The sequence below is a fragment of the Cricetulus griseus genome, chromosome 6 (genome assembly GCF_003668045.3).
Source record: "Cricetulus griseus strain 17A/GY chromosome 6, alternate assembly CriGri-PICRH-1.0, whole genome shotgun sequence".
Lineage (NCBI taxonomy): Eukaryota > Metazoa > Chordata > Mammalia > Rodentia > Cricetidae > Cricetulus > Cricetulus griseus.
Genome location: NC_048599.1, coordinates 150,462,036 through 150,489,104, shown reverse-complemented (window position 1 = coordinate 150,489,104; position 27,069 = coordinate 150,462,036). Strand labels below are relative to the sequence as shown.

At 40.8% G+C, this 27,069-nt stretch overlaps 1 protein-coding gene across 2 annotated transcripts; it reads left to right on the top strand.

Moving 5' to 3' along the window:
* Nucleotides 1-274: 274 nt before the first annotated feature.
* On the top strand, nt 275-26,792 carry Ppp6c (protein phosphatase 6 catalytic subunit). Of its 2 annotated transcripts, none has more exons than XM_027423628.2 (7): nt 275-468; nt 13,416-13,511; nt 16,121-16,186; nt 17,261-17,402; nt 23,072-23,151; nt 23,306-23,515; nt 25,881-26,792. In XM_027423628.2, the coding sequence occupies exons 1-7, from the start codon at nt 394-396 to the stop codon at nt 26,127-26,129; spliced, it is 918 nt and encodes a 305-aa protein (XP_027279429.1). In that variant the 5' UTR covers nt 275-393; the 3' UTR covers nt 26,130-26,792. The 2 variants fall into 2 exon arrangements, with proteins under 2 accessions (XP_027279429.1, XP_027279430.1); XM_027423629.1 differs by lacking the exon at nt 275-468 and adding an exon at nt 12,424-12,471.
* The last annotated feature ends 277 nt before the right edge of the window (nt 26,793-27,069 follow it).

Below are 27,069 nucleotides of genomic sequence, written 5' to 3'. Positions count from 1 at the left end.
GTGCTAGGGAAAACCTACTTATTCACTTGGTAGTCTTCCCGCAGAAAAGCCTCATCTGATTTCCCTGACATGAAGGGTAGGAAAGGAAGAGCATTCGGATTCACGAAAACTACAAATCCCAGCATCCTCCGCGGCAGACAGCTACGGGTCCCAACAGGCTTTGTCAGCAGGACCCCCGGAGTTCGGCCTGAGAGGGCGCAGGGCGTGTCGAGGCGCGGAAGAGAAGCAACTCAGGTTTTGACGTCGCTGCGCAGACGCCACTCACGGGTCGGACGTGACGTAAGGAGAGTTCCGGCTTCGGCCTCCGCCGCTGCCTCCAGTACTACCGCTGCCGCCGCCGCCGCCGCTGCCGCCGCCGCCGCCCCGCCGCCACCGCGGCTTGTTCTGCCTAAGATGGCGCCGCTCGATCTGGACAAGTATGTGGAGATCGCGCGGCAGTGCAAGTACCTTCCCGAGAACGACCTGAAGGTGAGCCGGGCCGGAGCCCGTCCTGCTGGCGAGGCAAGCCCCTTCCGGCCGTGGGGCGTCCGCCGGCCGCCCTTCTCCCCCGGCCGGACCCCGACCGGGCACCCGGCCCTGGCGCGGCGGAGGGCGCTGCGCGGTGCGAGGCCACCGGGCCCGACGCGGCGAAACGCGGAGAACCAGCGGAGCCCGAGTTCCCCGAATGCTGGCGCGGCTCCCTGAGGGGGTCCCGGGCATGTGCGGTCCCCCGGCCCCCCCTGGCTCAGCCTCTTGGGCTCTGACACGCTCGGTCTGCCAGCGGGCAGGGCTCTCGCGATGGGGTCCTCCCGGCAGAGGGGACAGGAGCTGCTGACGGCCCCAGGACGCGGGTGTCCGCAGTGTGTTTAGGAAGCCGGTGGGCGGGATCGGTTGACAGTAGTAGGACATTGTCAGTCGCCTGAGCTTCACCACTCCCCCAAATTGCTCCCTAATTAGCAGTGCTAGTTTTCTTCTGATAATTCGGATGGGGATCCCATTTCTCAGCACGGTGCTGAGCTATTTAAGTGAACAAGCGGTCGCTTATCAAGAGTGCAAATGCTTTTATGACCTCTGAGCTGTTCCCCCATAACCCAAAGTGTCGTTTTCTTCGTTTCTCAAGGTCTCACCCAGCTCAAGTTAAGAGTGTTGAAAGAATGAATGTAAAGGAAGCAAGCCGTTGGTAAACCACTGTTTTCAAACGTATTTTGCTTCTGCTAAAGCTAGTGCTTAGGTCTCCATTGGTGTTTATACGATGGTTGCTAGTTTTATTCCATTACCTTTGATTTACTGTGTGGTAAATACATAAACGCTCTCGATCACTTGAATTCTTTTAGGCTGTTTTTGTAATCATTTTAAGTCATGGGCTTAAAACTTTTTTCAAGAAAAAAATCTTGCTGATGAATTATATTTCTCCTAGGCAAGATGTTGCTCTGTGTGCGTTTTCCTGTCTCATTTGATACATGAAGTTGATCAAACAATATGCAAAATGTTTAAGATCACGTGTGCTGTTTGTGTGAAAGTACCTAACTTGTACTTAAATATTGATTGTATGTGTTACGTGGTTGGTATTCACATGTTCAGCCACCTGCATCTTTCAGTCATTTGGCTCTTCTTTCTGCTTGGTAATTTTTTTAGTTTTGTTTTCTGTCTGAGATAGCATCTTAAGATAGGTCTTGCTGGGGCTGGAGAGATGTCTCCGCGGTTCAAAGCACTGGTTGGTCTTCCAGAGGACCTGAAAATTCTATTCCCAGCAAGGACATGGCGGTTAACTCCTGTTCAAGTGATGTGATGCCCTCTTCTGGCCTTTGCAGGCATCAAGGCACATACCTGTTTCACAGACATACATGCAGGCAAAAAGTCATACACAAAATAAAAGTAAATCTTAAAAAAAAAAAAAAAAGTTCATCGTGGCCTCCAACCCACTAAATACCTGAGGATGACCTTGAATTCTGATCCTTTTGCTCCCACTTATCAAAAGCTGCAACTTAAACTACCATGCCTGGCTGCTCTGTGCTTATTCTTTCTTTTTTTATAAATAAATAAGATTTAGTTTTAATTAGTGTTTGTGGAGGGAGGAAGAGTATGGGCACATGGTGCCTTTGGAGGTCATCCTGGAGCTGGAGTTACAGGCAGTTTGTGAGCCACCAGATGTAGGTGAATAAAACTGAACTCAGGTCCCTTATACAGTCTAAGTGCTGAGCCATCTCTCCAGTTCACACGCACACACAGGATTATGTAGCCCAAGCTTGCCTAGAACCCCTGGGTCTGCTTCTACTTTAATAGTGGTTTATTCTATTTTATTGTGGTATGAGGATTGAAATTAATTTTGAAAAGTTTTGTTATTTTTATTTATGTTTTTGTATGTATGCCTGTGTGAATTTATGTGTACCGGTGCTGGCAGAAGCAGAGAGCATCCTAACCCTGGAATTGGATTTATAGGTGGCATGAGCTAACTGATGTAGATGCTGGGGGTCAAATCTGAGTCTTCTACAAGAAAAGTAAACCTTTTGTTTTGTTTTTCCAGACAGGGTTTCTCTGTGGCTTTGCAGCCTGTCCTGGCACTCGCTCTTTAGACCAGGTTAGCTAGAACTCCCAGAGATCTGCCTGCCTCTGCCTCCCGAGTGCTGGGATTAAAGGCATACACCACCAACATCTGGAGAAAAGTAAACTTTTAACAGCTGAACCATTTCTCCTGTTGTATGCTTTTTAATTTTATTTATTTATTTTGTTTATCAAGACAGGGTTTCTCTGTGTAGCCCTGACTGTCCTGGAACTCCCTATAGACCAAGCTGGCCTTGAATTCAGAGATCTACCATGTATGTCTCTGTCAGGGTATGTGCACCTGAGTGCAGACACCCTCAGAGGCCAGAGGCATTAGATCTCTCTGGAGCTGCAGTTACAGGTAGTGGTAAGCAGCCTGACGTGGGTGCTGGGAATAGAACACAGGTCTTCTACAAAAGTAGTTAACCACTTTGTCGCTTCTTCAGCCCCACATGTACATGTCTCTTATAGACTTCCATACGGCCCCCCACTCCTCCCCACCCCCCCCACCAAAGTTTTTGGGTAACTATTGGGTAGAATTTTTTTCCCCTATCCTAGAAACAGTTTTACCAGATTGATTTGCATGTGCTGTCAGTCTCTGGTATATTTTCTGTTTGCTTGATTGCTTATTTATTAAGTTTTTACCCTGCAGTCCAGTTCTTGACTGGAACTCAACTATGTAGCCCATCCTAACTTTGAGCTAGCTACAATTGCAATCTTCCTGCCTCAGTCTCCTGAGTATTAGAATTACAAAGGTGTGCCAACATTCTTGACTAGTGTTTATGAAATTCAGTTTTAGTTACTCTTGATGGAAAATGTGTTTAATCCCAGCACTGAAAGCAAGAGGCAAGTGGATCTCTGTGAGTTTGAGGTCAGCCTGGTTTACATAGTGAGTTCCAGCCCAATCTGAGCTGCATGGTGAAATTCTATCTCAAATATAAAATAAATAAGAAAGGAAGGAAGGAAAGCAGAAAGGAAAGAAACTCAATTTTATTTGTGTTCCCTGGCATAAAGTACAGACTAAAAACAGGTAAGCCAAGGAAATATTCTAAGAGACTTTTTTTTATGTGTATGAATGTTTTGTCTGAATGTATGTGTCTGTATCATGTGCATGCCTGGTATCTGAGGGAGTCAGAAGGTCTTCAGATCTCCTGAAATTAGAGTTTCTGGGTGGTTACAAGCCACCATGTGGCTGCTGAGAATTGAGCTTAGGTCCTCTGCAAGACCAACAAGTGCTCTCCAGCCATGAGTCTTAAAAACTTTTTTGTGTGATTTTTATTTATATTTTGTGTATGTGGACATTTTACTTGTATGTATGTCTGTGTACCACATGCATGCAGAGCATAAGAGGCTTTCTAGGGACTGAAGTTACAGATGGTTGTGAGCTACTTTGTGAGGCTAGGAATCGAAACCAGATCCTCTGCCGGTGTTCTTAACTTCTGAGCCATCTCTCCAGCCCCTAGCATTGTCTTTTTTGAGGTCTGAATGCCAAAATTCTATCAGAAGAAAAAGAGAAATAATTGGAGACACTTAGTAAATACTACCAAAAAGATCCTTATACCTGCTAGGCAAAACCTCTGTCACTGAGCTATGACCTTAATACTGTAAATGCTTGCCTTTCTCACCCTTAATTTTGGGGGGGAAGCTCCATTCTGGAGAGATGGCTCAGAGGTTAAGACACCTAGATTCAATCCCAGCACCCACATAGCAACTCACAACCATCTTTAACTTCAGTCCCAGAAGATCCTTGGGACCTCCTTGGGACCATGGCACACAGATATACATTTAGGCAAAATACTCATACACATAAAATAAAAATTAATAAAATCTCAAAATAATAATTTTGGGGAGGACTTGGAGGTTGTCAGTTAAGAATATTTGCTTAGAGTAAATGGAGCACTTGATTTGATCGCCAGCAATGAATAAAACCAGAGTTGAAGGCTAAGAGAACTTTAAGACCATCCTTATCTATGTAACAAATTTAAGAGTAGCCTATATGTGCTACTTGAGACCATGTTTCAAAATGTAAAAATTGATGAGGGGTTCTGTAGCTATATTGTTGAGATTGTCTCCTCCAGCTCCTTGCTCCTTTCTTCACTCCCTCCCTAACCGCCCCGTGTGTGTGTGTGGGGTGTGTGTGTGTGTGTGTGTGTGTGTGTGTGTGTGTGTGTGTGTGTGTGTGTGTTTCTTTCTGTGTCTGTGTGTGTACAGGTTTCCAGACTTAGGCTGGTCTTAAACTTTTGATGTGACTAGACCTGGCCTTGAACTCACCATTTTCCTGTGTCTATCACTTAAGTGCTGGGAGTACAGGTGTGGATACCATACCTAACTATTTCCTTGATTAGCCCCTTGTGTGAGGTAATAATGTGTCATGTAAGTACCAAGAGTAGAAATTAGATGTATCTCTCTCCCTGTGGATGTCTCTCAGTATAAAGGAGATTGGAGAGATAAAGAGATGATTATTATACGTTGTAGCAGGTATAACTCAGGGCCTTGAATGTGAGTTTAGTTGTTTCTGTTCTTGAGACAAGGTCTCAACTTACTGCTGGCATTATTTACAGCAGTCTTCCTGCCTCTGCCTCTCTGGTGCTAAGATCACACAAGTATGCACCTGAGTTAATCTGTACCTTATCCACCTCCCCCCCACAAAAAAATTTTATGGATACTAGAAAAATGTAATTTTTTTAAAGATTTATTTATTTATTTATTTATTGAATACAACATCCTGCCTCCATGTATGTCTGCAGGCCAGAAGAGGGCACCAGGTCTCATTATGGATGGTTGTGAGCCACCATGTGGTTGCTGGGAATTGAACTCAGGACTTCTGGAGGAGCAGCCAGTGCTCCTAACCTCTGAGCCATCTCTCCAGCCCCGAAAAATGTAATTTTGAGATGTTGTTAATGTGTGGCTAACTAAAAGGAAAAGTCAACATAGAGAAAACTATTACAGAGATACATTCTTTCTCTTCTTGCTTTTAAAACAGGGTCTCCCTATGTAGCCTGGACTGGCCTGGAGCTTGCCAAGGCTGGTCTTGAACTCAGAGATCTGCTGGCCTCTGCTTGCCAAGTGTTATGATTAAAGGTGTGGGCCTCTATACCTGGCTATAGAGACATGCTATTACATGTGGTAAGAATCTGGCAAAATCTTGAAGAAGGTGTCTGAATGGATTTTTCTGAAGAAATACTCTTGAGGGATTTCTTTCCTTATTTCTTTTTTTGTTTGTTTGTTTGTTTTTTGGGGTTGTTGTTATTGTTTTTGTTTTCTCCCCAAGAGAGGGTTTCTCTGTTTAGCCCTTGGCTGTCCTGGAATTCACTCTGTAGATCATGATGGCCTCAAGCTAAGAGAGATCCACCTGCCCCTGCCTCCCAAGTGCTGGGATTACAGGCATGCACCACCACCACCTGGCCTCTTGAGGAAGCTCCATAGAGGCCTTATTCAATAATGAAAACATGTTACTACAGATTGATTGCTTGGCATTAAAGTGTAATTTGCGGGGGGGGGGGGGGGGGGGGGGGGAGGGAGGGAATAAAAAACAGTAGGAAAGAAGGGTAGTATGATGAGGGTGAAGACAGGCCTCCCTAGATCAGGACTTCTTAAACTTTTTCGCTTACAACCCCTTTTTGTCCAAGAGTTTTATGAGACCCCCAGGTATGTGTCAAGTCTTGGCTAAATATTTGATACTGTAAGACAACATTTTAAACATTGAATGGATATTTTGCTTTTATAATGATGACAATGCCACTATATATTTATACATTACAGAATGACAGAACTGTTGCAGAAATTGTTGGAAATTCTGTCTTAATCCCAAACCAAAGTTAATTTAGTGACTTTAAAAAATGAAACTAAAGCCGGACAGGTGATGCCCACTTTTGATCCCAACGCTTGGGAGACAGAGACAAGTGGATCTACTCAGTTCAAGACCACCCTGGTCTACATAGGGACTTACAGGACAGCCAGGGCTCTTTTAAAAAAAAAAAAAAAAAAAAAAAAAAAAGAGGAAGAATTGCAACTAAACCACTCAAGCAGTGATTTTTGTTTATTCATTAACTCATTAACTTTGGCTTTTATTTTATAGCCCAAGTTGATCTCCCCAACTATGTAGTTGAAGATATCCTTGAAGTCCTCTCATCCCCTGCAAAGCACTGGGATTATAAGGTGAACCTCTGTGTCCAGTTTATATGGTACTGAGTATCAAACACAGGGCTTTGCATGTGTTTGGCAGACACTCTGCTGAATGAGCTACATCCTTAGCCCTGCCTTAAGTATATTCTAAACTTTTTGTATTTACATTCTTTTTGGGGGGGAGGGGTTGCGACAGGGTTTCTCTGTGTAGCCCTAGCTGTCCTAGAACTAGCTCTTGTAGACCAGGCTGGCCTAAAACTCACAAAGATCCACCTGCTCTTCGTCCCAAGTGCTGGGATTATAGGCATGCGCCACCACCATCTAGCCTTACATTTATTTTTAAAATCTTATATTGTTCTGATCACTTCATTCCTTTATGAGACTAATTTAATTATAATAGCCTTAGAATATGCTTTAATAGCTGATGTGTCAATAACCTTAAAATCAGTATTATTTTCCAAAATTAGTCTAGTAAATTTTACAGGGTTTTTCCCCCCCCCAACAGATAAAGTTGCTGCAGCATTAAGTCCTCCTGCCACCCAATCCTGCCAAGGAAATCACTATTAATTAAAATTATGTTAGGTTTCCATATTAATAAAAAGAGGCATTTGCAGTCAGTATATTAAGCAGTGTTCAGCAAGCAATGAACTTTCCACACTTCTATTTTCTGAATTGTGATCCCTGTGATCCCTGTCTCCCCCCCCCCCCAAAAAAAAAAGGTGGCAGAGTACTGAGAGTTGCCCACAGTGGAAAGCACTTCACTCAGGCTCTTCCTGTTCTGCATTTTTTTCTTCTGCAGTACATTTAGACCTTGCCCAAATGTTTACTTATGAAGAATAGTTGTTTTGTTTTGTTTATTGTGTATAAGTGTTCTGTTGCATGCATGCCTGCAGACCAGAAGAAGACACCAGATCTCATTACAGATAGTAGTGAACCACCATGTTGTTACTGGGAATTGAACTCAGGACCTCTAGAATAACAGCCAGTGCTCTTAACCTCTGAGCCACCTCACCAGCCCCCAAAGAATGTTTTTATTCTTCCATTTATCTCTGAAAAGCTTGAAGCTCGCTGTAAGCTTAAGATACTTATGAGAGGTCATAGAGTCATGTCAGCAATGAGATCAAGATCTGACCACAGTTCATTCTGCTTCAATAACCTCTGTCCTTAATCAGTTTGCTGTACCATTCTAGACATGAAACAACTGTTAGTCAAACAAACTCCATTTATAGATTAGGGGTGCATACACATTTTAAATGAAAGTACTGTACACCTAATGCTTTCCTCCAGTAAGAAATACCCCTTTCTGCAGTTAGAACAGAATCCATAGTTATGTGTATAAATCCAATTATATAAAATTTAAACCAAACCTAATCCAGAATAATCCCAGATACATGAAAAGAACATAAAAGAAAGAAAACATGTTGGAGAACTGCAAGGGAGATAACATTTGTCAGACTCTCCTCATTCCTGCTTCTTGGGCCCAAAGTGCCTGTAACTGTACCTCAGAGGCGAGCTTCTACCCACAGACTTAAACAGAGTTGTGAGGCACCAAAGCCATCTCTTTATTTTGTTTTATTTAGTTAGTATTTTGAGACAGGGTCTTACTGTGTATCCCTAGACTACCTAGAATTCAATATGTAGGCCAGGCTGGCCTCTGCCTCCCAAACGCTGGAATTAAAGATGTGTGCCCTCACCATCACCCCCGGCTAATTAAAATTTATTTTTATTTTGTGTATACATGTATCATAGTGCATAGAACAACTTACAAGAGTCAGTTCTTTTCCTTCCACCATGTGGGTTCTGGGAATCAAGTCCAAGCCTTTAGTGTTGGCAGCAAGTGCCCTTATCCACTGAGCCATCTTTTCAGCCCCCAGTAAAGCCATATTTAATGATCCTAGAGACCTCTGGTGACACACAGAATTTAGTATACAGCCATTTCCTATTACTCCTTCAATCACAAAGATACCAAATTCAGGTATGTTTCACAGCCAGTAGCAGAGCTTCTGGAGAGAGGCTCCATGCTGACAGGCTTTATAAAGCCCTTTGCTGTACTCTCACAGGCCAGATTCACCAGCTTCCTTCCATGGTAAGTAAACTTAAGTCCCAAGACAATGCCAAGAACACCTTACACAAGAACAATCCCTCTCATTGCCTTTGAAATTTTTTATTTTGTGTATATGGGTGTTTGTCTTCATGTATGTCTTGCACCTCATGCATGCCTGGTTCCCTAGGTGGCCCGAACTAGAATTGCAGATGAGATTGTGAGCTGCCATACAACTCCAACTTTAACAGTTTATTTTGAAAAAAAAAAAATCAAGTAATAAGTAATTTAAAAACTAATAGGCAATTTGAGAAAGAAGTACACAAATGATACTCATTAAATAAGTATATTCATTAAATAAATATAATGATTAAATGAAATCAGGGTAGAGGAGGGTATTTATTCTTATGCAACTCCAGAAGTGAGTTCTGCTGTCCTACAGGAGGTTCTTTGACTTCCAGATTGGGGAGGAGAATCATGGCAATTAAAGCTACCTTGTAATCATATGACTCTACAGTAGCAACCAAATGCTGGGAACTTGGTGGGATTTGGTGGGCTTTCCTTTGCAAGCACAGCAAGTCCCTGTAATAAATAAGATAGGTATAGCTGTCTGATCCACATAGGCACAAGTTAGCAATGACTGTGGATCCATTTCCTGTTTTGATGACCTTTTTGCATTAACTTCATTTTTTGACTGTCCTGTCATATTGTCTGTGAGACCATACTCTAAGGATTTTCTGAGTCTGTGTATCCATCATCTGTTCTGACTCTACAGTGGACCCTGCAAACCAGTCAACTGTATACTGGTCCGCTCCAATGCCATCCATTCCTGGGAGCCCAGCAACTGCACCACTGACTCCTAGCCCCTTGCTTGCTTGCTTGCTTTTTTCTTTTGTTTTTTGGTCTTTTTTTTGGGTGGGGTGTTTGTTTTGAAACAGGGTCTCTCTACATAGCTCTGGTAATCTGGATGTAATTGGCCCCCATAATCTAATAGGAAGTGGCACTATAGGAGGTGTGGGTGGCTTTGTTGGAGTTGGTATGGCCTTGTTGGAGGAAGCAGGCCACTGTGGGGGTGAGCTTTGAGGATCCCAGTGCTCAGAATATTGCCCAGAATATTGAGTCAGTTGACTTCATATTGCCTGCAAGATTTGGGACTACTCCAGTACCATATCTGTCTGCATGCTGCCATGCTCCCCATCATGATGATAATGGACTGCACCTCTGAAACTGTAACAAGCCATCCCAATTAAATGTTTTCTTTATAAGAGTTGCTCTGGTCATGGTGTCTCTTCGAAGCAATAAAAACCTTAATTAAGGCAATGGCCCTGACTGGCCTAGGATTCTTTGTATATACCAGTCCTGGAATTTACAGAGATACTTCTGCACCTGCCCAGGAGTGCTGAAATTAAAGGTGTGTGCTACCATACCTGGCTCTTTAATTTTTTTAATTGCATTTTTAGTTATTTATTATATGCTTTTATGAGGGGTGGGGGTGCAGGCACCATGGCATGCAGGTATAGGTCAGAGGACATCATTTGGGAATTTGTTTTCTCCTTCCACCATTTGAATCACAACTCAGGTTGTCAAGCTGGGTGGTAAGTGCCCCCACTTGCTGAACCAGCTCTATAGCCCCTGTTCTTCATTTCTGTAATTCTTCCAAGAATTTTATGTAGAGACTAGAAAGATGGTTGAGTGATTAAGAATGTTGACTGTTCTTCCAAAGTACCTTGGTTCAATTCCCAGTTATCTTCATGGTGGTTCTCTACCATCTGTAACTCCAGTTCCAGGGGATCAGATGCCCTCTTCTGGCCACCACAGACACCAGGCATACATGTGGTACATAGACATACATACAAGCAAAACACCTATACACATATAGTAAAATAATTTTTAAAATAAAGAATTTTATATAGCTGGGTATGGGAAGTGTAGGCAGTGGATAGGTTCATAGTCTGGTGCATAGCTAATTGAGGCCAGTCTGAGGTACATGGAACCCTGTCTCAAACAACAGCACCAAAGAATTGTATGTAAATAGAATCAAAGCATGCTTCAGATACTTTTTCTGACAGTGTAAATCCCTTGAAATTAATTCAGATTATTGTGTAGTGATAGTTCATTCTAGAGTAGTATTTTATGTTATGCAAATGGATCCCAATTTTTATGTGAACTTAGTACAATTCTTGGGTCATTTAGTGAGTACACACTTTTAACTTACTTTTTTTGTTTGTTTTTGTTTTTTGTTTTGTTTTTTTAATTTGGAGGTGGGAGGTAGGCTGGCCGGGAGTTCTCTGTGTAGGCTGAGGAAGGCCTTGAATTTCTGATCCTCTGGTGCTGCTTCCCACAGTGCTAGGTTTACAGATGAGTGCTTTTTTTTTTTTTTTTAAACTTTGTATTGATTCTTTGTGGCTTTCACATTATGCATCTGGATCCCATTCATCTCCTCATCCCTTCATTATCATCCCTCTGCTCTTGTGACTCCCCCACAAAAAATAAAATTAAGAGAAGAAAAGAAAAGAAAGATCTCCTCATGGAAGCTGTACTGTCATATAGTATGCTTTCAAGTGTTCACTGCAATGAGTCATTGATCTGGTTCAAGGCCTCTGGTTTCTGCTACACTATTGATACTAGGCCCTCACTGGGACTTCTCTAGGATATCCTGTTGTTGCCCTGTGTTGTGGAGGTCCTGCAGCTTTGGATCTCCAGGACCAGCCCCTTAATGTGCTCCAGCAGGTCATGCATGGATGGATGCTGGTGTGAGCTAACTCATCCCTACTTCTAGGCCTGGGTGTTTTCAGGGTTGATCAGCCCACCAGCGCCTCCTCATCCTCACTACCAGGGTGAACTCTTCAGCTTAAATGCTATGTCCCACCTCCCTCCAGTTCACGCTGTGCAACAAGCAGCAAGGGATGGGTCCAGTTCTCCTGTTTTCATGAATTCAGGGTCTGTTCACCCACACCCACGCCACCAGGGCCAGCTCTACTGTGTTGCCCTGGCAAGGTGCAAGGGCCACTCTCTCAAGTGCTGCAGCTGGTGAGGGGCAGAGCCAGCTCTCCTGCTCTCATGACATTCAGGGTCTACTCTCCCACCTGCTGGAGGCAGGGGGGATCTCCCACACTCACACTCGGATCTTTGGGCAGCTCACCCATGCCCGTTAACAGGGTCAGCTCTACTGTGCTGCCCAGGCAGGGTGCAGGGCCTGCTCTCCTGAGTGCTGCAGCTGTCAAACAGGCTAGGTCAGCTCACCCACCTACCACAGGTGAGCAGGGTATCTTTCCTTCACCCATGCCATCATGTGGCAGACAAGGAGGGTAGAACCAGATCTCCCACTCATGCCCTCAGAACCAGCTCACCTGTACCCCCTCACTCCCTATCCCTCACACCACCACCTCCCACCCACCCCGTGAACAGTCAACTCTATTGTGCTGCCCAGGCAAGTGAAAGACCCACTCTCCTGAGTACTGCAGCCAGTGAGTGGTGGGGCCAACTCCGTGTAGCCCTATCCTCTCAGCCTTCAGTGGTAACAGGAGCTATGGACATAAACACAGAAAGCCACTACAGTAGGGCCTCATATCCAGGCATGGGCCCAGGTGCAAGCCACCCCAATGTCAGCCTGATCCTCACTGCCCTCACCTCTTCAGATCTGCCTCTCCACAGGATATGAATTCTGACTCTCCCAAACCCCACGGGTTATGTTTCCTTCTTGATGCTCAGAGTGGACAGATACATGGGTCTCTTTATCCTGCTCAGTCTTAATGGTACCAGGCAGGATCCTGTTTTCTCCCCAGGTGTGTGCTTTTATCTGCTAATTTAAAAAAAAAATCTATTATTGATTGAGTGCATGATACAATTTTCTTACCTATCAAAAAGGAAGGACTTGAGGTTTGGGGAGCTGGAAAGTTTGCTCCATGGTTTAAGAATACTTGTTGCTCTTGTAGAGAACCTGGGTTTAACTCCCAGCACCTACAAAGCTGCTCACATTAACTGTAGTTTCAAAGAATCTGAGGCCTTCTGACTCCCTTAGGTACCAGGCATGCAAGTGGTACATGCATGTGAAATACTCATGAACATAAACATCTTTATGTGACTAGTTTATGTTTTTATTTTAAGGAAACCCCAAAATATGTGCACGTATATTTTGTTATTTTTCTTTAAAAATTTATTTTTATCTGAATTAGAAACAAGCCTGTTTCACATGTCAATCCCAGCTCCCTCTCCCTCCCCTCTACTCTCCAGAGAGGGTGAGGCCCTCCATGGGGGGGGGTCCCCAAATCTGTCATATCTTCCGGGGCAGGGCCTAGGCCCTCCCCCATGTGTCCAGGCTAAGAGAGCATCTCTCTGGGTGGGATGGGCTCCCAAAGTCCTTTCTTACTCCAAAGATAAATACTGACCTACTACCAGATGCCCCATAGATTGCCCAGGCCTCCTCACTGACATCCACGTTCAGGGGTCTGGATCAGTCCCATGCTGACCTTTCAGTCATCAGTCTGGGGTTCATGAGCTCCCCCTTGTTCAGGTCAGCTGTTTCTGTAGGTTTCACAAGACTGATCTTGACCCCTTTGTTCATCACTCCTCCCTCTCTGCAACTGGATGCTAGGAATTCACGTGAACATAAAATATTTTTTAAAGGAGACTTAGTTTTTCTAAATATTAGTCCTTGTATTTTTTTATATTTGACCATTAGTTTTAATATTGTCATAAAACTTGACATTATCTTCCCTCTGCCTTTCAGCGGCTGTGTGACTATGTTTGTGATCTACTATTGGAAGAGTCGAATGTTCAGCCAGTGTCAACACCAGTAACAGTGTGTGGAGACATACATGGACAGGTAAATTTTACAAGGACGTTTTAAGCTTTGTAGGGTCAGTGATCCGTTTGTTTCTAATGTGCTGCAAAATAAAATAAAACCCAGCTGGTGATTAGGTAGTATTAGTCTTCATGCCATGAATGGCTGGCAAATAAAAGCAGTAAAATATTTCATTAACTTTGTTTGAATTCCATTCGTAGAGTGTATAGACTGCTGTGTTCTGTGGAGTAGTATAGGGTGTTCCATGATGGTGGGAGATGCAAAATATAAACATAGACGTTCATAGAAATTATAGTTAGCAGGCAATGGTTTTAAGTGCTCTCCTTATTTCTGCTCATTTCTTTAGTGAGAGTGAGACTAGCAAAAGCTCAGAAAAGATTTTATAGAAAGTCACCGATAGAATGAGAGGAAAAAGATTTAGTTCATTTTTTTTTCATTGGGATTACAGGACCTGGAATACCTACTGACTTTTAGTTTTTCATTTTTTTATTTTAAATTTTATTATTTTTAAGTGTGTGTGTTGTGTAATATGCATGTGTGTGGAGGCACCCATAGAAGCCAAAGGAGTTGGATCTCCTGGAGTTTGAATTACAGGTGGTAGTGAGCTAACTGATGGGTACCAGTAATTAAATACTGGTCCTCAGAAAGAGCAGTTTGTCCTCAGCTTTTAACCACTGAGCCATTTCTCCAGCTGGCTTTTGTTTGTTTGGCACTGACTACAGAGCACACCTTAACATTAGACCCTACTGTTAGTATCTGTCTCTGTGTTAACTTTACCTGACTTTGTAGAAGTTTGTCACTGGGAGTTAAAAACTGAAAAGTTTGTTCATAGCCTGATGTGTACAGACAGTGTAGTTGGGACTGTAGGCCCTGGAATATGTTGTGAAGAATCGCTCTACCATACAATTGACTGACTGCAAGTTACCTCACTGATGTGATGGCCCTGAATAGAGGCTGCTTCATAAATAAAAACCATCTTGGTGACTTACAAAGCTATTTCTTTTTTTGCTTTTTCAAGTAGTTTTCTGGATGGCTTTTGTTTTGTTTTAATTTATTTATTATGTATACAACATTCTGCTTCCATGTATATGTGTACTCTGAGAGGAGGGCACCAGATCTCATAACGGATGGTTGTGAGCCACCCTGTGGTTGCTGGGAATTGAACTCAAGACCTCTTGAAGAGAGCAGCCAGTGCTCTTTTTTTTTTTTTTTTTTTTTTTTTTTTTAAAGATTTTATTTATTATGTATACAGTCTTCTGCCTGCATGCCAGCAGAGGGTACCAGATCTCATTCAAGGTGGTTGTGAGCCACCATGTGGTTGCCGGGAATTGAACTCAGAACCTCTGGAAGAACAGTCAGTGCTCTTAACCTCTGAGCCATCTCTCCAGCCCCCCTGTATGTCCTCTGTAATGCCAGCTTCTAAATAGAAGCCTCATAATGTCATCTTCATTCTGTTAGCAATCTATAGAGTAAATTTTAGAGAATGATTTCAGTTTCCTTGTAACTCAACTCCAATGTAATTAACATTTGCATTTTGTTACACAAAGGATGTTAATATAAGCAATATCTTAGCATATATGATTTTTTTCTGTATTTTTTGGTCTTGGAGACAGGGTATCAGTATATAGCTCTGGGTGGCCTGGAACTCACTGTGTAGGCCAGGCATCCTCCAACTCAGAGAGATCTATCTGCCTCTGAGTGCTGGGATTAAAGTTGTGCACCACCACACCCAGCAGCATATGTCTAAAAGTTACATAAGTCAACTAATCTTTTTTCTACTGGGCTAAGCTTCTGGAGTGCAATCCAAGTGACGGAGGAATGATAATATGAACAAAGGAGTCAAGACCATGATGGGGAAACCCACAGAATCAGCTGACCTGAGCTAGTGAGAGATCACTGACTCAGGTCTGACAAATGGGGAATCTGCATAAGACTGAACTAGGCTCCCTTAATATTGGTGACAATGGTGTGACTGTGACAGCGTATGAGATCACTGGCAGTGGGTCCGAGACCTAACACTAATGCAAAAACTGACTTAGTGGAGCCCATTCTATATATAGAGATACCTTGTTCAGTCTAGACACAGGGGTGTGGGGGTGGAGAGGTGCCTTGGTCCTGCCTCAATTAAATGATAGGACAGACTCAATATACTCCTATGGGAGGTCTTACCCTCTCTGTGGAACAGATGGGAGGAGGGGGTAGAGGAGGGAGTGGAAGGAAAGGAGGGAGGGGGAACTGGGATTGGAATGTAAAAAATAAATTAATTTAAAAAATACAAAAAAGATTTATGTTACTGTTTAATGATTTCAAATTTAAATGTTAAAAATCTTAATTTCTAATGTTACATATATAATTTTTCCTTTGTTTTTATATGTGCGTATGGGTGTTTTACCAGCATGTATGTCTGTACTACATGTGTGCATTGCCCACAGAGGCCAGAAGACAGTGTCAGATCCCCTGGGACTGGAGTTACAAATGATTGTGAGCAACCATGTGAGTGCTGGAATCAGATTAGGTTCTCTGGAAGAGCAGCCAGTGTTTTTAACTGTTTCTTTACACACATCATTCTCACGTTATCTTAACTCTTTCACAGGCATTTGTAATCAGCATATATTGCTTTTCTTTTACAGTTCTATGATCTTTGTGAACTGTTCAGAACTGGAGGCCAGGTTCCTGACACAAACTACATATTTATGGTATGTAAACACTAGTAATGCCAAGTGCTTATTTAAAAGTAAAGGGTTCTGGCTTATTACATGCAAATTTTGTAATAATTGCTATTTAAATGTATGAAAACATGAGTTTGTACTTTTTCTTTCTTTCTTTCTTTTTTTTTTTTTTTTTTTTTTTTTTTTTGAGACAGGGTTTCTGGAGCCTATCCTGGCACTCACTCTGGAGACCAGGCTGGCCTCAAACTCACAGAGATCCGCCTGCCTCTGCCTCCCGAGTGCTGGGATTAAAGGCGTGCACCACCAACGCCCAACAAGAGTTTGTACTTTTCTGTATTTTGTCATATCTTCTACTTACATATAATTGCTATGTTTGTAAACTTACTGTACAACTAGGACTGGATTGTAACTGCCAGTAATGGCAGAAGGACCACATAGAGCCCCTGGTTTAGTCTGTTGATGGATGAATACATGCAGGTATAATTTGGTGTTTCATACTTTTTCCTAAGCTATTGTGGTGGATTTTTTTTTTCCTGGGAAAACAATCAATGCTCTTAACCACAGAGCTACCTCTCCAGCCCTGTATTACTATTTTTTTTATTACTATTTTTTAAAGCTATTTTCTGAATATTGGTATTATATTGGCCCAAGTCAGACATTAATTGGAAATGTAAATTGTATTTTATACATGTATGAGTGGGGTTTTTTGTTTTGTTTTGTTTTCCTTTTCTTTTTTGTGAGGGGGGTCTCACTGTGTTGTCCTGGCTGACCTGAAGCTTGCTAGGTAGACCAGGCTAGTTCCCCACTTTATTGCCTTGCGAACAGAGTCTGTCATTGAACCAGAAACTCTGCATTTCAGTAGGTTCACTGAGGCTTCACCTTTCTCAGTCCCTTTAGTGTTTGGGTTATGTGTGTGTGCAGCCACCTTTTAATACAGGTACTAGGCACTCGAAGCCCCTCATGCTTATAGAGAAACAGATCCTGTTTCTAAATATTTTTTAAGAAATTATTTTTTAAAAACAATGTACAGCTCCTTATTGTTGTTCTTTTGGGCTAGTACAGCTATTGTATGGTTTATAACTGTAAACTTTTACTTTACAGGGTGATTTTGTAGACAGAGGTTACTATAGTTTGGAGACCTTCACTTATCTTCTTGCACTAAAGGCTAAATGGCCTGATCGTATTACACTTTTAAGAGGAAATCATGAGAGTAGACAGATAACACAGGTGTATGGATTTTATGGTAAGACCTTCTTTTCTCTGATTCTGAGTGGTATTTTACTTTTGGGGGGAAAAGTTGTGTGTGTACTTTGTTTTTGTTGTTTTGGTTTTTTTCTACTTTACTTCACATTTCCCCCAGTCAACTGAAAATCTTGCCATATAGTGAAAGGCTGACTACTACTATTAAGGCTTTAGTGTACATCTTTCTAAATCTGTGTGGAAAAAAATGTAATCTTAACTTTCCCACTTTGAGTGCTTGTTTAAAATGCAGATTGTGGGTCTGTGAAATGGCCCAGTGGGCAAAGGCACTTGGCTGCTAAGGCTAACAGCCAGAGTTTGTTTACCAGGCCCACATGGTGGACAGAGAGAACCTACTCCTGAATATTATACTCTGACCTCCACACACAGGTTTTTCAGCATAACTCCCAATACACAGAGAGAATGAATAAATATAATATAATTTTTAAAAGATTGTTCATTACTTTTAATTATGTCTAGATTTGTGGATGCATGCATGTGGGTATATGCACGTGAGTTCAAGTGTTCTTGGGAGTCCAGAGGCATTGGTTCCTCTGGAGCTGGAATTAACAGACAGTTGCAAGTTGCCTGATGGGATACTGGGAATTGAACTCCAATCCACAGCAAGGGATCTTAACTGCTAAGCTATCTCTCAAACCCTAATTTTAAAAAAATGTTAATGTAGATTATTTGGTGGGTGGTAGTGGCACATACCTTTTACCCCAGCACTACGAAGCAGAGGCAGGTGAGTTCTGGGACTCAGAGTTCAAACCTGTGAGTTTGAAGTCAGCTGGTCTACAGAACTAGTTCCAGGACAGCCAGGGCTACACAGAGAAACCCTGCTTCAAAAAAACAAATAGTTAAAAAAAAAATATTAATGTAGATTGTTTGGTATCACTTCAAATATCATAATCAAATTCTGTTGGCAATGGACCCTAGGTCAAATCTGCTGATTGTAGACGTTATACACATTCAATACTGGGATTTTATCTGTGCATGCCTTCCCCCTCCTCCCGTCTCCCACTCCCATTTCCTGTCTTCTCTGTTTAGGTCAATGCTGGAGATTGAATCCAGAACCTATGCATACTAGGCAAGCACTCTACTATTAAGCTGTATCCCCAGTCCTTCCTTAATGCTATGTTGTGTCCTTAGCCTTTTACTGCCTTCGTCTTTTGGCTGGTTTGTTGTTTTGTTTGTTTTTGATAGGATGTCTCCATAGAAGCCTTAAGTGGCCTAGAACTCAACTATCATCCTGGCTGGCCTTAATTATATGATCCTCCTATGGCAGTTTCCTGAGTGCTGGGATTCTAGGCATCTACCACCACCTACAGTTCCTTGTTCTATAGCTATATCATATTACAGTGTATGGATGTACTAGAATTAATCCATCTTTTTCTCATTGGATATTTAGTTGCGTTTTTGTTTGTTTGTTTGAGATAGTCTTGCTATGTGGTTCTGGTGTAAACTATGTAAACCAGTCTGACCTTAAATGCGCTTCCATTTCCCTGTCTCATCCTCTGGAATGCTGGGACTACAGGCATTTGTCGCAGTACCAAACTGAATGCTTTGTTCTTTTGCAGGATAATCAGTATTTTGAGTGTTAGATAATCAGTATACTGTGGTGTTAGCTCAGTGAAGCAAAACTAATATAAATTCTGAGAAATGCTTTGTTCAGTGATTTTATTGATATGTGGCAATCATAGACTATTGCACATTATAAAATGACTATAGAACAAGATGCCAGGATGGTATATAGATCTAGTGTCCCTTATCCAAAAGTAGTTTAGATTTTGGATTTTTTTTTTTTTTTTTTTTTTTTTTGCGGGGGAGGGAGGATGATTTAGAATATTTGGAAAAACAGGTTTCTTGAGGATAAGACAAATCTAACACCATTATGTTTTATTCATGTATGTGTTATATATAATTTTATTATATAAAATATAATTTTATGTATTACATATGTAATATATGTAGTCTGAAAGTAATTTTGTAAAAGGCTGATTCAGTATCCATAAACTGAAACTCCACAGCCCCAAGTCATCATCTATAAGTCTGAAATTTTGAGCACCACCATGACACTCATAAGTTTCAGATTTGTGGTACTTTCATTTTTAATGTGCCATACACATGCCCAGGGCATATAAGGTAAGCACTCAGCCCCTAATTTACACTCTGGAAATCTGAAACACTATAGAACACAAACATTTCTTTTTGTTTGTTTGTTTCTGAAATTTTGAGACAGGATTTTTGCTATATAGATCTGGATGTGTTAGAGCTTGCTATGTGGCCCAGGCTGGCCTTGAACTCATGTGACAGTCTTTTTGCAAGCTTTACCTCCTAAATGCTGGGGTTAGGGACCTGAGCACTCAAATGGGATATTTAAGGCATTTGTTTCATTATTTGAGACAGGATCTCATTCTGTAGCTTGGATTGGCCTGGAATTCACTGTTTCCCAAGTTAGCCTCAAAATTGAGTAATTCTCCTGAATCAGTCTCCCAATTGTTGGCCAAACATTTATTCACTTACCTATTTATAGACAGGGTCTCATTCTGCAGCTTCCTGCCTTAGCCTCCCAAGTTACAGATGTGTATCCCTATGTCTGGTTCAATTCAATCGTTTGTTTTGTTTGAGTCAGGGTCTTTTCTACCTACACCTGACTGTCCTGAAACTGACTATGTAGACCACGTTGGCCTTGAACTCACCTGCCTGTGTCTCCTGAGCACTGAAATTAAAGACATGTACCACCATGTCCAGCTTATTTTTTTTTAAGGAATATGGAAATAAATTTAAAATGTGTGCACCGGGGCTGGAGAGATGGCTCAGCGGTTAAGAGCACTGACTGTTCTTCCAGAGGTCCTGAGTTCAATTCCCGGCAACCACATGGTGGCTCACAACCACCTTGAATGAGATCTGGCATTGGGCAGAAGACTGTATACTAAATAAATAAAATTTAAAAAAAAATTAAAAATGTTTGTACCATGGCCATGTGTGAAAGTCAGACAATAATTTATAGGAGTTGGTTCTTTTCTTCAACCATGTGGATTCTGGAGATTGAACTCAGATCATCAGACTTGGTGGCAAACCTGATGTTGTTATCCTAATCTTTATTTTATTTATTATAATTATATTTTTAATTTTTTTTTACATACTCACTATGCATCCCTGGATGACCTAGAACTTCCTTTGTGAACCACCTTGAAATCCATTCTGCCTGTTCTTCCTCATTTGGCTTTTACTTATTTTATTTTTAAGACTTACTCATTTTTATTTTGAGTATGAGTGTTTGCTTATTTGTATGTCTGTGCACAATGTTGGGTACTGGGAACTGAAACCAGGTCCTTTACAAGACCATTACATGCTCTTGTGTTAATTAGGGTTTCTATTGCTATGAAGAGACATCATGACCACAGCAACTCTTATCAAGGAAAAACATTTAATTGGGTGACTTAAATCCATTATCATCATGGTGTGACCTGGTGGCATGCAGGCAGACATGGTGCTGGAGAAAGCGAGAGATTCCTACATCATCACTCACAAACAACAGGGAGTGAATTGAGTGAGACACAGGACGTGGCTTTAGTGTATGAGACCTCAAAGCCCCACTCCACAGTGATGAACTTCCTCCAGCAAGGCCACACCCACTCCAACAAAGCCACACCTCCTAATAGTGCCACTTGGGGGTGAGCTTTTGGGGGCCATTGCATTCAAACTAACACAGCTCTTAACCACTGAGCCTTCACTCCAACCTCCTAGTTAGTTTTCAGCCTCCCAGTATTATTTTTAGTGTGTTTCCGTTTTGATTGAAGTCATTTATAGAATTTGCCAAGTATGTCATCATCTTGATACTTAGAAAGTTTGGCTTTTTTGCAGCATTTTAAATTTTAGACTTTTAGATTATGGAAACTCAAAAATGTGTGTCTAAGAGATAAGTGGCTTATGTGTGTAATTATACCACATTCTTCAATGTAGGGCAAAGGAGCAAAAAAGGGAGGGAGGGAGGGAGGTTGTAGGACCTTTTACTCAATATGCTTTGGCTGAAGAAAATGATAACAGTACCAAATTAGGTGTTGAATGTTCTCTTAGAAGTGTGTTCACCTAATTTTTATAGTTTTATTTAACAAAAAGATTAGTAGCTACTCAGGAAAAAATAATTTTATTTACCATGGATTTACAGTGATTTAAAAGCCTTGGATAGCTGTTAATCATATTGGTTGCTTAATTCACACTGATAAACATATATCGGGGACTTAAATTTTCTATTTACATTTATTTGTGCATGTATGTATGTGCATATGTTCATATTCTCTCATGAATGTCTGAGAATGTATGAAGCTGGGCTGTGGTGACTCATGCCTTTATCCCAGCACTCAGGAGGCAAGGAAGGGTGGATCACTGAGAGTATATGTACATGTCTGTGGAGGTCAGTGGAGTTAGTTCTTTCTCTGTACCATGTGGGTCCTGAGGATCAAAATCACATCATCAGGCTTAGAGTCAATGCCTTTAGCTAGTGAGCCATCTCCCTGGCCCTTTTTAAATATTCCAAGTCTAATTAGAATTTGACTTTATGCCTATTAGAATTTGACTAGATGCCAGCATTTAGTTGCAGTTTTCAAAATATCTCACAAAAAACAAACTTCACCCTGAGAAATGTTGAGATGGGAATTACTCATGCACTTGTAACTAAGGGTCCTTTAATTTATTTGGTTATCCTTCTAAAATAAGGTAGTCATATTAAAGAAATGCACTGTTTTATAGAATTACTTGGCATTAATGTAACTGACCAAAACATTTGGTTTGGCATGTATGATATCAGTAATTTCTTTCCACATGATAACCTTTGGATGATATTTCCAACTTCAGTTTAGGATCATTTCTGGATTTAAAAGGATTACAATTTCTTTAGGGGATATGGTTTTTAAAGATTTGCTTTTATTCTTTGTGCATGAGTGTCTTGCTTGAATGTTGTATATTCACTACATTTGTGCCTGGTGCCTACAGAGGCCAGAAGAGAATGTAAGATCCACTGACTGGAGTTACAGGTAGTTGTGAGCCATTTGGCTGCTGAGAAGTGAGTATCAAATGCTCTTAACTATTGAGCCATCTCTCCAGTCCCATCTTATTTGTATGTATGTATATATGTGCTGTGGATTAAACTTAGGCTTTACACATGCAAGGTAAGAACATACCTGTAGACAGATTTTCTTTGAGTTGCCAACTCACAAAAATTGACATGGAGAATTATTATTAACTACGAAAGCTTGGCCTGAGCTTAAACTTGTTTCTAGCTAGCTCTTGCAACTTAAATTAACCCATATTTTTAAATCTATGTTCTTTACTCTGTATTGCCCAACCTGCTTCCTCTCCGTCTGGCTGTTGACTCCACCTTTCTTCTTCCCAGCACTCCCTTTGTCCAGAAGTCCCTGCTATAAACCAATCACAGTGACACACATCTTCACACAGTGTAAAGGGATATTCCACAACACCTGCCACTGAGCTATATCTCAGTCTTCCTTAGAATATGTGTGTTGTTAGTAGACTCCTTTTGGTTGTGTATGAAAAATAGGGATGAATATGCACCATAATTTTCTACTCTAGAGTAAGGTGAATTTCTTTTGTAACTTTAGCATTTGATATATTATTTTGTTAATGAGAACATTTCTATTTTCTTCACAGATGAGTGCCAAACCAAATATGGAAATGCTAATGCCTGGAGATATTGTACCAAAGTTTTTGACATGCTCACAGTAGCAGCTGTGAGTATGAATCTCCTTAGAACCTCAAGTATTTTCCTTGCCAATAATATTACATATTTTTATCAGTTGAAGCCATTTCTTTAGTTTTAGTATTTACTGTTGAATTTAAACATGACTGAGTTTATTATTATCCTTTGTTATTCTTTTTTGCTAGTTAATAGATGAGCAAATTTTGTGTGTTCATGGCGGCTTATCTCCTGATATCAAAACACTGGATCAAATTCGAACCATTGAACGAAATCAGGAAATTCCTCACAAAGGAGCATTTTGTGACCTGGTGTGGTCAGATCCTGAAGATGTAGACACTTGGGCAATCAGTCCCAGAGGAGCAGGTTGGCTTTTTGGAGCAAAAGTCACAAATGAGGTAAAGCTAGCCTTTTGGGAAAAGTAGTTTTTGATTGGTAAAATAACAATAATCTCAGATATCAAACTCAGCCTAATTTACTAAAATTATTGTTGCTATGTGTATCAGATTTTTACTATAGTTGATTGAATTACGTTTCCTGAGAGATTATATAGTGAGATTATATAGTGAAAGCACCTATTCCAGTATTATCTGCTGATATTATTGAAATAATAGTTAAGTAACAGGATCGCCAGATCAAGATAGGCAACTTTTTTGTTTGTTCATTTTAATGGCAGATCAAATATCCTGAAACATACATATATTCTGACAGTCTTCTAATCCCAGTTGATTCACATTTTTTCTTTTACTTACTTTTTGTTCAAATGAAATTTTTAACCATTTTCTTTTATTTTGGCTTTTTGTTTTGTTTGTTTTCTCAAGACAGGGTTTCTCTGTAACAGCCCTGGCTGTACTGGAACTCACTCTGTAGACCAGGCTGTCTCGAACTCATAGAGATCTGCCTGTCTATGCCTCCCCAGTGCTGGGATTATAGGTGTGCAGCACTCTGCGTGGCTTAACCTTATTTTTTTTATTCTATGTCTGTGCGCCATGTGCATAAAGTACCTTGTGAGGGCCAGAAGAAGGTGTTAGACCCCCTGGGACTAGAGTTACAGGTGGTTGTGAACTGTTGCATGGTGGTTAGGAATCAAACTTCTGTCCTCTGGAAAAGCGGCCACTAAACCATCTCTCCAGCCTAAATTCAAATTTTAGAGTAACACCTGAGCAAAAAGAATTCAGTATTGTTCCAAGGCACTTACTGAATCTCCATGAGTAGATGAAAACAAGAACCATTAGGATGAATAATTAGACAGTAATAATATAAAAATAACTGCTTTTGGGGGCTAGAGAAATGGCTCACCACTGGTTAAAAGCACTGACTGTTCTTCCAGAGGTCCTGAGTTCAATTCTCGGCAACCACATAGTGGCTCACAACCACCGTAAATGAGAGCTGGTACCCTCTTCTGGCCTGCAGGTAGAAGACTGTATACATAATAAAATCTTTAAAAAAAAAAATAACTCCTTGCTTACAATTTACAAGACATTATGATTACAGTCTTTGGTCTCTAATAATCTACTGTGCTGGCTGCATGAATACAACAATTTTAAAATTCAGAAATGTTTACTATAAATTTTCAGGGCAAATAATTTAGAAATAAGATACAGAAATTCTAACACCTTTTGCTGTTTTCTTTTTTGTTTTGTTTTTTGAGAGAGAGTTTCTCTATGTAGTCCTGGATGTCCTGGAACTCACTCTGTAGACCAGGCTGGCCTCAAACTCACACTCACTCTCTGCCTTCTGAGTGCTAGGATTAAAAGTGTGCGCCACCATCCAGCGTCTTCTACTGCTATTTTATGACTGTGGCTTTATCAAATTATGTACCTATTTGCCCTGTACATATGTATAACAATGCATACATCAAAGCAGCTATGAACAAATATGGACAGATAGCATTCACACACACAGGAATGATGTTCTGTTGAGATGTGTTTCAACATGATGGAGTTTAGAACTAGGTGCTAGGGCCATTGGTTTATCCTAACTTATGGAAAGACTTTACCAAGTCTGAACCCTTTTCTCTTTAGGTTGCAAAGAATAATAATCTCTTTGTAGCATACACTAAATCCTCACATAATAGGACTGATAGTAATGTATTATTATGTCATTAAATAGAAAACCTTTGTTTCGTTTTGTTTTGGGATTTTTCGAGGCAGGGTTTCTCTGTGGCTTTGGAGGCTGTCCTGGAACTAGCTCTTGTAGACCAGGCTGGTCTCGAACTCACAGAGATCTGCCTGCCTCAAAACCTTTGTTTTGTATCTGGTGGTAATTATGTAATCTTTTTTTCCTAGATATAGTTCTTACTAGGTGGCCCAGGCTGGCCTCAAACTCAATTCTCCTAGTGTTTTCTGTAATGTTTATTTGCTTGCTTGCTTGCTTGCTTGCTTGCTTGCTTGCTTGCTTGCTTGCGTGCATGTGTGTGTATATATATATATATATATATATATATATATATATATATATATATATATATATGTTGGAAAGATATGAAGAGGTCATAGGACAATTATGGAAGTCAGTTCTCTCCTACCATGTGGGTTCTGGGATCGAATTCTGGTCATCAGGCCTGTAGACAATCACCTCTACCAACCTAGCCATAAGTTTACTAAGAAACTTCAAATAGTGGGTCATGTACTTCAGAATAGACTTGGGCCAAAGTGATGCTGTAAATTTTGGGGTGATTATAGAGTGGGATTTAGAATCGTAACTTCAGTAGTGATATTTGCTGCTTCCAATGGTTACTCACAAAGTCTTTCTAAATTGCAGTTTGTTCACATCAACAACTTAAAACTCATCTGCAGAGCACATCAACTTGTTCATGAAGGCTATAAGTTTATGTTTGATGAGAAGCTGGTCACAGTGTGGTCTGCTCCTAACTACTGCTATCGATGTGGAAACATCGCTTCCATCATGGTCTTCAAAGATGTCAATACAAGAGAACCAAAGTTATTCCGGGCAGTTCCAGATTCAGAACGTGTTATTCCTCCCAGAACCACGACGCCGTATTTCCTTTGAGGCCATTGCCATCCCACTGGCCCACTTTTTGCCCTCTTATATCCCGCCTTTCTTGTACCCTCTACAATATACTTTTTATTGAGCACTTTGCTGCTGAAATGCTGCCTCTTGCCTTTTTTAATTTTAAATTATCTAAATTTATTGTTTGTTATGGTGTCCATAGCAATGTTTTTCTATCAGTTTTGTCACTCATCCCATCCCCATCTTGGACTTGTTTGAGAAGACTTGAGAAATGTCTTAATACTCACATTGCTGCATGTAGCTCTTGCTTATTTGCTGTTCTGGGGAAACAGGACGCATTTCCTCTTTTAAAAAGCCAATTGACAATTACATGGAAATCCTCCTCATTTATATCAGCCAGGCTTCTGTTTTTGTTTGGTAGGGTTTAAGAAATTTCAGCAGCAAAGTTGTCCAGTGGGCAGGATGGACTGCAATGCCTAAGTCATGTACCCTTGTCCCAGCTGTAAACTTCACTGTCCTTACTGGATGATGATTTGATGTTTTAAAAGGGTATAAAATAAATTGGTCTAAAGGGCTGCCCTCCTTGTTGTGTTTTTAAATTTTAGTTAAAAACTGCTACAGCTTATGACTTTGTACATTAAGATAATTGTACTGATCTTTTTCAGATTTCTTGTACTTTTAATAAAGTAATCTTAAAACCCAGATAGGTTGTTAGAAATTTTAAACAACTTACATTGTTATCTGAAAGTTACTTTTTCTTTCTTTTTCTTTCCTTTTTTTTTTTTTTTTTTTTTTTTTTCCTTATTTTCCTAAGAGTTTTTGACCCTTTGGTTAGTAAGTCTAAAATTTCAATTGAAATTCAATATTTTTTTAAGATTTCACTAAATTGTGCCTAAAAAACATAACTGCCATATTAATGTTTTAATTTCTATTCTCTATAGTAATAGAAAAACATTTAATACTTGTAACACTGGTGTGT

Excerpts from the sequence above, each read along its gene's own strand:
- Ppp6c (XM_027423628.2), top strand. The coding sequence starts at position 394 with ATGGCGCCGCTCGATCTGGACAAGTATGTGGAGATCGCGCGGCAGTGC. Across the intron at positions 469-13,415 it reads TTCCCGAGAACGACCTGAAG|CGGCTGTGTGACTATGTTTG; the intron begins GTGAGCCGGGCC and ends TCTGCCTTTCAG. Across the intron at positions 23,152-23,305 it reads ACATGCTCACAGTAGCAGCT|TTAATAGATGAGCAAATTTT; the intron begins GTGAGTATGAAT and ends CTTTTTTGCTAG.